Below are 12,484 nucleotides of genomic sequence, written 5' to 3' on the forward strand. Positions count from 1 at the left end.
TTCCAGCACAGCAGGAGGTGAGAAAGACCAATGGCATGCTGACTTTCATACAAATAAACTTTAAGTGTAGGGGTAGGGATGTCTTGCTACTTATGCAGGGCCTTGGTAAGGCCACGCCTTAAGTACTGTGTCCAGTTTTGGCCTCCTAATCAGAGGAACGACATTCTTGCAGGTGAGCGAATCCAGGGAAGGTTTACCAGAGAGATACTCGGAATGGCAGGGCTGTCAATTGAAGAGAGGCTGGATTGCCTGGGCTTGCACTCACTGGCATTTAGGAACATCAGAAGAGATCCCGTAGAAACATAAAAAATCCTGATCGGGCTGGACAGGCCGAGATGCGGGAAGAATGTTACCAATGTTGGGGAATTCCAGAAATGTTGGTCAGATTCTAAGAATAAGGGGTAACGCATTCAGGATTGATATGAATAACTTTTTTTTTTCATTCAGAGTTGTGAACCTGTGGAATTCTCCAAAACAGAACGCTGTTGGGGCCAGTTTGTTACGTATGTTCAAGAGGGAGCTGGGCATGGCCCTTGCAGCTAAAAAGATCAAGGAGTACGGAGAGAAGCGTGAGTGAGATACTGAAAATGCATGATCAACCATGACCCCATTGAATGGCGGTTCAGGCTCGAAGTGCCGAATGGCCAACTTCTCCAGCTATTTTCTATGTTTCTATGTTGCAACTCAAAGATATAGAATTACAATAGTATTATTAGGAAGCACACATGGAAGAGAGATCACAGCGTATACCAGAATGTTTTGAAGTTAAAGTTTCTCAAAGTTCATTTATTACTCACAAGTAGGCTTACATTAACACTTTAATGAAGTTACTTTGAAATTCCCCTCGTCGCCACAATCCGCCGCCTTTTTGAGTCAATGCATCTGACCGGCACATCTTTTTCACTGTGGGAGGAATCCAGAGCACCCGGAGGAAGCCCACGAAGTCACGGGGAGAACGTGCAAACTCCACAAAGACAGTGACCGAAGCCACGACTCGAACCTGTGTCCATGGCGCAGTGAGGCAGCAGTGCTAATCACTGTGCCACCCTGCGGCCGTGTTGTCACCTTAAAAATGATGTCTTAAAGTGGAAATGCAAACGTTTACATATTAAGGCGGATGAAATGTAGGCAGAAGTCCATCAAGTGGCATTACCGGTGCGTTATAAAAAGGAAATGTTGTGGGTTGCACGTAAGGTACTGGTGGTCATTTGGGAGTGATGAAACCATAACCTTAAATAACAAAACATTTTAAATGGCCTGGACTGCTCCCAGCTTTGCTTAAATTGTGCCCGTCATGTCACACATGTCACGTGATCGGGAAACCTCAAGTGGTGGTAAAACCAACACCTTCAATACCCATACCAGCATTTGAGGAACCATTCGCAAGAGTTTTAATTGATTGTACTTGACCCCTCCATAAGATACAAAATGGTGAACAATATCTATGAACTGTAATGGATGTGTCTCCTGGGTTTCCAGAGACCATTCCATTACGCATTATTAGAGCTAAACAGATTGTAGTTATTCAAGGAGGTGATGCAGAGCTTGGGAATAAAACAATTTAAAATGACTTCATACCATCCAGAGTCAGAGGCAGCATGAGAGTTGTGGCATCAAACTTTAAAGAGATAGTTGAGGGCTTATTGTCAAGATTATCCAGCGGATTGTGATGAAGGAATTACATTTGTACTCTTTGCAATTCGGGATGCACCTAATGAGTCAACCAAATCCATTTGAATTGATTTTTGGTCATAGATAAAGCGACCACTTAAATTGATTCAGGAGGAATTGGCGAATCAGCGCTCCGAGGCTACATTATTGGATTATGTGGAATATTTTTGGGAAAGGTTGAAAAGAGCAGGTGAATTGGCGAGACAATATTTAAAAGTGGCACAGCATGTGATGAAACAGGAAGTGGGTAAGATATCAAAAATCGTAGTTTTGCATGTGGGGATGAAGTCTAAGCTCTGCCACCAGCAGTCAGTGAACCTCGGAACACATTGCCTTATCAAATTGAAAGGAAATTGAGGGAGGTGAATTATTTGATAAGTACTCCAGCTAGAAGGAAAACTCAGAGTGCATCATGAGAATATGCGTATAAAGGGCTTTTGATGGGGAGGGAGAACATAAGGTGGATATTTCTGTGTTTACAACAGAGTGAAGAACCGAAACCAGAAGACTCCGGCTCCAAGGGAGAGCTGGAATGGCTGCTGGATGTGGTAGAGGAGTGTCGGGCCATCTTCAATCACTAAGATGGACCGTGGTCTTGGAACGGGCCGACATTGCGGCCTGGAAGGCGGTGGCATGGACAGTGAGTGCCTGTTCACTGACACAGAGGACCAGCGTCCATTGACAAAAGAAAATGGGTGCTCTTCCTGTGCGCTACCTTCAGTACTCTTTCCTATAGAGTCTAGTACACCCATTAGCACTGACTGACATTCAGTGCGGCACTCACTCAGTTCTGACTCACACACAATGCGGTGCTCCCTCAGTTCTGCCTCACATACAGTGCTGTGCTACCTCGGTACTGACTGCCATACAGTGCGGTGCTCCCTCAGTACTGACTCCATTCGGTACAGTTCTTCCTCAGTTCTGTCTGACATACAGTGCAGTGCTCCCTCATTATTGACGCACGTGCAGTGCTGACTCATATATCGTGCGGTACTCCCTCAGTTCTTTCTTACATACAGTGCAGTGATCCCTCATTATTGGTTCACATACAATGCCGGGCTCCCTCAGTTCTGGCTCGCATATATTGCGGTACTCCCTCAGTACTGTCTCACATACAGTGCATTACTTCCTCTGTACTGTCCCACATAGAATACCTTCATCCCTTCGTGCTGGCTCACATGGAGTGCGGTACACACTCAGTGCTGATTCACAAACATTGCAGAACACACTCTAATAATACAGCGCGCCCTCCGCACTGACTGTCAGTTCAGCAATCGTTCAGTACTGCCCCTCTGATAGCGCAACACTCCCTCAGAACTGACCCACTGAAAGTGCAGCACTCCCTCAGTACTGACCTTCTGAAAGTACTGCGTTCCCTCAGCACTGACCGTCTAACAGTGCAGCACTCCCTCAATACTGACCCTTTGACAGTGCAGCACTTCGTCAGCACTGTGCCTCTGATAGACTAGCACTTCCTCAGTACCGCCCCTCTGACAGTGCAGCAGTCCCTCACTACTGACCCTCTGACAGGGTAGAACCTCCTCAGTACTGACTCTTTGAGTGCGCCCTTATTCCTGAACATCTGACAGTGCTGCGCTTCTTCATTAGTGACCCTCTTACAGTGCAGCACTCCCTTATTACTGTCCATCCGATAGCACAGCACTCCCTCTAAAGTAACTCATCGTAAGGAGCTGCCCTCCCTCAGTACTGTCCTTCGAGTTGGTAGTGGTCATGCATTTGGAAGGTTATCTCAAAGGAAACTTTATGAGCTACTCCAATGCATCTTGTAGATGGAACACACGGCTGCCACGGCTCATCGATGGTGGAGATGTGAATATTTGTGGAAGTGCTAGCAATCAGGCGCGATACACTGGATGGTGTCCTGTTTTTGTCAGTGCTATTGGAGCTGCACCATTTCAGGCAATAATTCCATCACATTCCTGACTTGTGCCTTGTAGATCATGGAAAGGCTTTGGGGAGACAGGGCGTGAGTTACTCGCCGCAGGATTCCCAGCCTCTGACCTCCTCTGGTAACCAAAGTATACATATGGCTAGTGTAGTAATATTTCTAGCCAATCTTTACTCTTAGGATGTATATACGAGCCTACAGCAGTCTCTACATATTGGGTTTACAGCGATAGGTTGAGCGTTACAATGAACAGCAAACAGACGTACCAACTATGAAAAAGTGAAGTGATTACAGAATGGAGTCCCTGCAAACATTTCACTGATAAACATAGGATCTTGATATCTGTTACAGAGTAAGTTCATCCGATCAAGGCTCTGTGTGACAGTAATAATATGGATAGCATACATATCTCAAAACATGATTTTAATTATTAGTTCAGCATAACGCATACACTTCTGAATATAAGATGGAGCATACAAAGTAAGTATTTATATTACAACGCAACCGGCACAGTGATTTATTCAAGCAAAGCGACGCTTACATCAAAATAGGGCATTCAGCAGCATAACACAATTGAGAATGTTGATGGACGTTACTGAAGAATTCTCCCTGCAAGTCTACGGCACAAATTCGGACATTGCATCTTCAGTTAGACGCAGGCATTTACCTGAAAAGAGAAACAGAAAACAAGATGAAAATAGCCTTGAGACTGATGGCTACAACACTGGTGACATGGTTGGCGGCTCACACACCTGCTCGTCTCCAGGTTCAATTCGCACTCCAGGGATCATTTCAGAAGATCAAGACTGACATATGGTAAAATAGCGAGGAAGCTTTACATTGCCACCTTTTAAGTGAATCATAGAATCATAGAAACCCTACAGTACAGAAAGAGGCCATTCGGCCCATCGAGTCTGCACCGACCACAATCCCACCCAGGCCCTACCCCCATATCCATACATATTTACCCACTAATCCCTCTAACCAACGCATCTCAGGACACTAAGGGCAATTTTTAGCATGGCCAATCAACCTAACCCGCACATCTTTGGACTGTGGGAGGAAACCGCAGCACCCGGAGGAAACCCACGCAGACACGGGGAGAATGTGCAAACTCCACACAGACAGTGACCCAAGCCGGGAATTGAACCCAGCTCTCTGGAGCTGTGAAGCACCAGTGCTAACCACTGTGCTACCCGATGGTGCAGCTCAATTAAAAGACCCAGCAATTAAGCTACTTCGAAGAAGAAAAAAATCGTTTATCAGGGAGAGATTCTCTTGGACAGGACACACAAGGGAAGGGAATACATGATGAACAGCAGGGCCCTGGAAAGCATCGGGAGTGAGATGGAGTTCAGTGTGCATGTGCACCTGTCCCTTACGGTAAATAAAGTGGTTAAAGCATATGTTATACATGCATTTGTGAGCCCAGGCATAGATTTTACAAACAGGGATCCTATGCTAGAACAACAAAAAACATTGGTTAGGCCACAGCTGGATTATTGTGTGCAGTTCTCTAATGCACTTTAGAGGAGTGGTGGGATTCCACTGTAAAGGGTGCAGAAGAGATTAATCAGGATTAGCCTTTGTTTTTTAGGAAGAGAGATTGGATAGATTGGGGCTGTTTGCCTTGAAGCAGAGGAGACTGGCGGTGGTGGGTGGAGGGTGTTATGATTAACTTGCAGAAATTGTGATGGGCCACGAGCAGATCGGAAGAAACTTTCTCCTCTTGGTGGAGGGATCAATGACGAGGGGGTATAGATTTATATAAGGTTCAGGAGGTTTAGAAGCGATGCGAGGAGAAGGCATTTCACTCAGATCGTGGTGAGAGCCTGGAACTCTGTCCCCCAAAGGGGGGTGAGATAAAGTCCCTCATAATATTTAAGAAGTATTTAGACGAGCACGTATGATGCCAATGCATAAAATGTTATGGGCGAAGTGCTGGGAAATGAGTTTCGATTAGTACGGCATTTTGTCTTCGACCGGCGCAGACATGATGGGCCGAAAGGCCGTTTCCTGTGCTGGAGATCTCTCTAACGACAGCGGTGTGTCCCAGACAAGATTTACCGGTGAAACAGCAATCTCCCAAAACGATTACCTGAACATTATCTCCTTGCTGTGTCTGGGAGTTTGATGTGCGCTTACCCCAGCCCCATGCCTTAAATTACGATAGTGGCTACATTTTTAAAAAAACACAGGTTCGTTGGTTATAACCGTTTCCAGGCGTCAGTTATTCGCAAAAAAAATACAGAAATTCAAGTGCTTCTTTTCTCTGCTTTCCTTAAAACAATTGAAACGATTGCGCAGAGCAGTCAAAGACAGTCTTTTTCATCACTGAGAATATTGCCTCCACAAAATAGTGTTTTTGTTGTATTTGTAAATACATGGCATGTTTTATCTGATAACATTCGGCATTGTTGAAGTTATAATTCATTGACCATCTCATATATCAAACCAGGCTGCAGACACAAACCAATGCATCATACACACACACGCACACGCCGCCCCCCGCCCCCCCCCAACCCCGCCACACACACACGCACACACACATACAAACACACACACACTCATGCACTCACACACACACAAACTCACGGTCACGCATATATACACAGACACACACATATACACACACACTCGCGCGCGCACGCAGACTCACACATACACATTCACACTCACACACACGCACAAACTCTCACACTCACACTGACGCACACACACACTCACACACACACACAAACTCACACACATTAGGGCAGCGAATAAAACATTGCTGTTACCGGTTTGATGCGTTTGTTGTGAAACTGTGTGTCGGTGGTTCACTGTCCATTGGGGACAGAATCTCAGGGTGTCCGGACATCTCAGGGGAAACATCTGCATTATTTCCAGGTATGGAAGGGGAGGCCATAGCGGGCTGATTGAGAGCCTGAGAGCTATGTTCTGTGCGGTGAAACACATTATGAATCAATGATATGACTGGAGTGAGAAGCTACATTTTAATGTTGATATCACACCACTCATAAGAACATAAGAAATAAGAGCAGGAATAGGCCATCTAGCCCCTCGAGCCTGCCCCGCCATTCAATAAGATTATGGCTGATCTGAAGTGGATCAGTTCCACTTGCCCACCTGATCCCTCTAACCCCTAATTCCCTCACCGATCAGGAATCCATCTATACATGATTTAAACATATTCAACGAGGTAGCCTCCACCACTTCAGTGGGCAGAGAATTCCAGAGATTCACCACCCTCTGAGAGAAGTTCCTCCTCAACTCTGTCCTAAACTGACCACCCTTTATTTTGAGGCTGCGCCCTCTAGTTCTAGCTTCCTTTCTAAATGGAAAGAATCTCTCCACCTCTACCCTATCCAGCCCCTTCATGATCGTATAGGTCTCTATAAGATCCCCCCTCAGCCTTCTAAATTCCAACGAATACAAACCCAATCGGCTCAGTCTCTCCTCATAATCAACACCCCTCATCTCTGGTATCAACCTGGTGAACTTTCTCTGCACTCCCTCCAAGGCCAATATATCCTTATGCAAATAAGTGGAACAATTCTGCACACAGGATTCCAGCTGCGGCCTCACCAATGCCCTGTACAGATGCAGCAAGACATCTCTGCTTTTATATTCTATCCCATTTGCCTTCTTGATCACCTGTTGCACCTGCAGACTGGGTTTTTGCGTCTCATGCACAAGGACCCCCTGGTCCCTTTGCACAGTAGCATGTTGTTTTTTTTTCCATTTAGATAATAATCCAATTTGCTATTATTTCCTCCAAAGTGAATAATCTCGCATTTGTCAAAGTAATACTCCATCTGCCAGATCCTCGCCCACTCACTCAGCCTGTCCAAATCTCTCTGCAGACCTTCTACGCCCTCCACACGATTCACTTTTCCACTTATCTTTGTGTCGTCTGCAAACTTTGTTACCCTACACTCAGTCCCCTCCTCCAGATCGGCTATATAAATGGTATATAGTTGAGGCCCCAGTACCAATCCCTGCGGCACGCCACTAGTTACCATCTGCAAACCAGAAAAGCACCCATTTATTCCGACTCTCTGCTTCCTGTCAGATAGCCAATCCCCAATCCACGCTATCACTCTATCCCCAACTCCGTGTGACCCAATCTTCTTCAGCAAGCTTTTGTGAGGCACCTTATCAAACGCCTTTTGGAAATCCAAAAACACCGCATCCACCAGTTCCCCTCCGTCAACCGCACTAGTCACATCTTCATAAAAATCCAACAAGTTCGTCAAGCACGACTTTCCCCTCATGAATCCATGCTGCTCTATGTCACTCAGGTAACAAAATCTTGCAACTCTAATAGGAGCGTTGAAGCAGCATTGGACATCGAGTTACGTAATGTGATTGGTTAAAGACCACAAGACCATAAGAAATAGAAAGCGAAGTCAGCCGTTCCGCACCTCGAGCCTGCTTTGCCATTTGGTATGATCATGGCTGATCCAATGTTGTTCACGTCCACTTTCCTGTCATTTCCCCGTGATCCTCGATTCCTTTACTGTTCATAAATCTATCTGCCTCGGCCTTAAATATATACGCAAAGACACTGCCCCCACAGCTCCCTTTGGAAAGGAGTTCCAAAGACCCACCGACCTCCGAGACAAGAAAATCCTCCTCATCACAGTCTTAAATTGTCACCACTTTATTCAGGGACTTTATTCTCTGGTCATGGACTCTCCCGTTAGGGGAAACTTGCGCTCAGCATTTATGCTGTCAAGCCATTTAATAATCATACATTTCAATTAGTCCACCTCCCATTCTTGTAAATTCCAATGTGCCGAATCCCAAACTGTTTAGCCTTCCCTCATAGGTCAACCTCTCCATTCCGGGAACCATCCCAGTGCAATTTGTCTGAACTACCTTCAATAAAAGCATATATTTCCTTAAATGAGTGGACCAAAATTGCTCGCAGTACTCCAGATATGTCCTCACCAATACCATGTACAGTTGCAGCAAGAATTCCCGACTCATACTCCAATCCCCTTTAAATAAGGACCAACATACACTTCGCTTTCCTGAATACCTGCACCATCTGTGTGCTGGATCTATGTGTTTTGGGCACAAGTATCCCCAAGTCCCTTTGTGTATCAGTTTCTGTAGTCTTTCTCAATTGCAATAATGCTATGTTCGTTTGTTCTCCCTGAAGAGGCAAACATTAAACATTATACATTAAAAAACGGTAGAAAGATCATGGAGTCCTTGTGAACGGTAGGGGTAACAACCGACCGTGCAGTGAATATTAATGTATTCCAAACCCAAACTATTTCTACACTTTCTCGTAAATAAATCACATATCTTGAAGTGCAGGCCTTTGTTCAGATCAATTTGCAACGACTAAACCGATACTTTTAATTGTTATGAATATACAAACATGCAAAGTAGGAGAAATAATAGGGCACTCGCCCTCTGTCAGACAGTTCCTTCATTTAATAGCATCACGGGTAATCAATGCCTTTACCACAAGTACGGAAACCTGCTTACCCGCTGCGTATCAAGAATATATCTCGCTCTGCCTTAAAATATTCAAAGATTTTGCCTCAATCAACATTTGAAGAAGATATCCCAAAACCTTACGGTCATCTGACAGGGAAACATATCCACATTTCTTTTTAAATGAGCAATCCACAATTTTTAACCAGTGCCACCGCCCCCACCGCCCCACCACCCTGAGTCTAGATTCTCCCTCAAGAGGAAGCACCCTGTCCGCAGGGACCCTGCCAAGTCTCAATGGATCTTACATGTTTCAACAACGTTGCCTTTTGCTCTTCTAAAGTGCAGCGGATACAAACCTATGCGGCCCTCAGAAGGGAAGCCACCCATTCCGAGTATCACTCTGGTTAACCTTCTCTGAACTGTTTCTTACAAATTTGCATATTTCCTTAAAGTTGCAGACCAATAGTGTAGACAGTGCGCCTGGGGTGACCTCACCAGTGCCGTGTATAACTGAAACATAACCTGCTTTTTTAACATTAAATTCCCCTTGCATTAAATACTTAAATTTTATTCGCTTTGCTATTTACTTTTTGCACCCTCACACTAATCATTTGCGGTAAAGCCTGTCGGAGAGCCAGGTGCCTCTGCACTTCGGAGTCCTGTAATCTTTCACCATTTATATCATAGGCTTCTTTTATTATTTGTCCTTCCAAAATAGACAATCTGACATTATCTCATGATCTTACCAGATATTTTCCTATTCCACAACTTCTTACATCCTCCTTGTATCCACTTCATAACTTCCATGCCCAGCATTTCTGTGTCATCAGCAAATTTTGGCATCATGTCATTGGTCCTTTCATACATAACATTGATATAAATAGGACAGAGTTGCATCTTCAGAACTCATCCAGTGGCACACTACAGCCCACTTCAGAAAATCACCCATTAATGCCTACTCCATGATTCCTCTTAGCTACACAATCTTCTATCCATCCCTTAAATCATGTGCTCTTATTTTCCGCAATAATGTTTGATGTGTCAATTTATGAAACGCCTTCTGAAAATCTAAGTACGCTGCATTATTATTTGTGGTGCATGTAATCACAGCAAGGTCGATGGTTTGGGATGAATATTAAAATAACACGAATATGCAGGTGGATGGTAATTGTGTGGGTGTTGACAATACAGCTCACCGAGTGGAGAAGATACACCTCTGACAGTTCGCAACGTGAAGATCTCATCCGCACCATTGTCCAGCATCAAGGGACTGCTCTGAGAGCCATTGGCTTCAGTGTCAACGTCGTCATAATCGCCAAGCACGAATCCTAAATTTAAAATGATTTTCAATTAAACAAAATTCTCACATTTTATTACAGGATGTGAGCGTCGCTGACAATCTCAGTAGTGTCGAAATTGCATCATTCCCCTTGGTCTGAATGGACTGCTATGTCGTTTGAGAGGGCAGCAAGAAGTTAAACACAGCGACGCTGGGCTGGAGTCAAATGTAGGCCAGACCTGGTAAGGACATTTGTTTCCATCAACATCCTGGTTGTTGTCATTGACCAGAAAGCAAACTGCGCTAGCTATATAAATACTGTGGTTACCAGAGCAGGCCAGGTACTGGGAATCATGTGGTGAGCAACTCGCCTCATGGGTCCCCAAACCCTGCCCACCATCAACACACAGTTTAGGAGTGTGATGGAATACTCGTCACTTGTCTGGATGAGTGCAACTCCAACAACACTCAATAAGCCATCCAGGACAAAGCAGGCCGCATGAATATCCTACGTTCCACAAACATTTCACCCCTCCACCACCGACCAGCAATGACAGCCACGTGTACCATCTACAAGGTACACTGCAGTACCTCACCAAGTCTCCTTAGGGAGCACCTTCCAAATTACTACCATCGAGAAGGAAAATGTCAACAGATACCTGGGAACAACACCGACGGGAGGTTCTCCTCCAGATTAATCGCCATGCTGATTCGGAAACATATCAGCCGTTTCCTCATTGTCGCTCGATCAACATCCTGGAACTCGCTCCTTACCAGTAATATAGATGTATATACAGCACATGGACTGAAGCGGTTAGAAAAGGCCACCCACCACCACCTTCTCAAGGAACAATTGTATTGGGCAATAAATGCTGTTGTAACCAGCATTCAAAACCCGTAAATTAATGCAGGATAGAAGATAGTTTTGTTTTTACAACTATCAGTTATGATTCTTGAGATTAACTTTATCCTTCAAATTAATTTACTGAATTTCAATTCCATGATTACAGTGGTGGTTGTCTGAAGAGGATTAGCTTGGGCCTCTAGATTTGAAATCCAATGTTATGGCTCCATCTTTTGCGCAGAACTGATATTCGAATACGGCAACCTATCTGGGTTAGTAGAGCATCAGAATGAATAAAGTGCGGATTTCTCGTGCTATGAGTTAAGAGGTGATGTGTCACGATAGTCCCTCAGAATTTTTAAATCACAAGGATATCTCTGAATGATCCATCTAAATTGCACACAGAGGGCGGCACCGTAGCACAGTGGTTAGCACTGCTGCTTCACAGCTCCAGGGTCCCGGGTTCGATTCCCGGCTCGGGTCACTGTCTGTGTGGAGTTTGCACATTCTCCTCGTGTCTGCGTGGGTTTCCTCCGGGTGCTCCGGTTTCCTCCCACAGTCCATAGACGTGCGGGTTAGGTTGATTGGCCAGGTTTAAAATTGCCCCTTAGAGTCCTGGGATGCATTGGTTAGAGGGACGAGCGGGTAAATATGTGGGGATAGGGCCTGGGTGGGATTGTGGTCGGTGCAGACTCGATGGGCCGAATGGCCTCCTTCTGCACTGTAGGAATTCAATGATTCTTTTGTCTTTGACCGCCTAAGTGGGTAATACACAATGAGCTGAGTGTTTGATCCTTTGTACAGCCGATGCCATGGATATTATGATGTTTCGAATCCAATTTGTTTCTAAACTTTTTTTTTTAAACTACTGTGCAAAATCTGTGATACCTGCTTGTGCCATTAGATGAGATATCTGTTTTGTCTATTTTGTTGCTCGTTTCAGAGAGCAGAGCACGCATAAATTCCAAAAAAAGGGGGTGGCAGTAACTGACAATGTGCACAGACTGAATACTGGAGGACTTTGCTGATTTACACTGTGCGTGAGAACATTCTCTACACAGAATCGAAACAAAGCTAATATGAGTAGTAGTTGGCCATTTGGCTCTTCGAGCCTGCACTGCCACTCAATACGATCATGGCTGCCTGTATCTGAACACAATACTCCCACGCTCTCACAGACCCCTTGATACATTGAGCGGCTAAAAATAGATCCGTTTCCTTTAATATATTCAGTGACTTGACCTCCACAGCGTTGTGTGGCAGAGAATTGCACAGGTTCAGCACCCTCTGAGTGAAGAGGTTTCTCCTCCTCTCTGTCCTAAAT

The 12,484-nt window shown here is 44.9% G+C and overlaps 1 protein-coding gene across 1 annotated transcript in view; it reads right to left on the bottom strand.

Moving 5' to 3' along the window:
* Nucleotides 1-3,987: 3,987 nt before the first annotated feature.
* Nucleotides 3,988-12,484, bottom strand: part of LOC144486350 (scavenger receptor cysteine-rich domain-containing protein DMBT1-like) — a 42,980-nt gene continuing 34,483 nt past the window's right edge. The window contains exons 14-16 of the mRNA XM_078204382.1: nt 10,234-10,365; nt 6,361-6,520; nt 3,988-4,247 (exon numbers count right to left, since the gene is read on the bottom strand). Of these exons, the coding sequence (XP_078060508.1) occupies nt 4,244-4,247; nt 6,361-6,520; nt 10,234-10,365 (296 nt within the window). The 3' untranslated portion in view covers nt 3,988-4,243. The remainder of the gene's footprint in view (nt 4,248-6,360; nt 6,521-10,233; nt 10,366-12,484) is intronic.

Source organism: Mustelus asterias, unplaced genomic scaffold, assembly GCF_964213995.1.
Source record: "Mustelus asterias unplaced genomic scaffold, sMusAst1.hap1.1 HAP1_SCAFFOLD_320, whole genome shotgun sequence".
Taxonomy (NCBI): domain Eukaryota; kingdom Metazoa; phylum Chordata; class Chondrichthyes; order Carcharhiniformes; family Triakidae; genus Mustelus; species Mustelus asterias.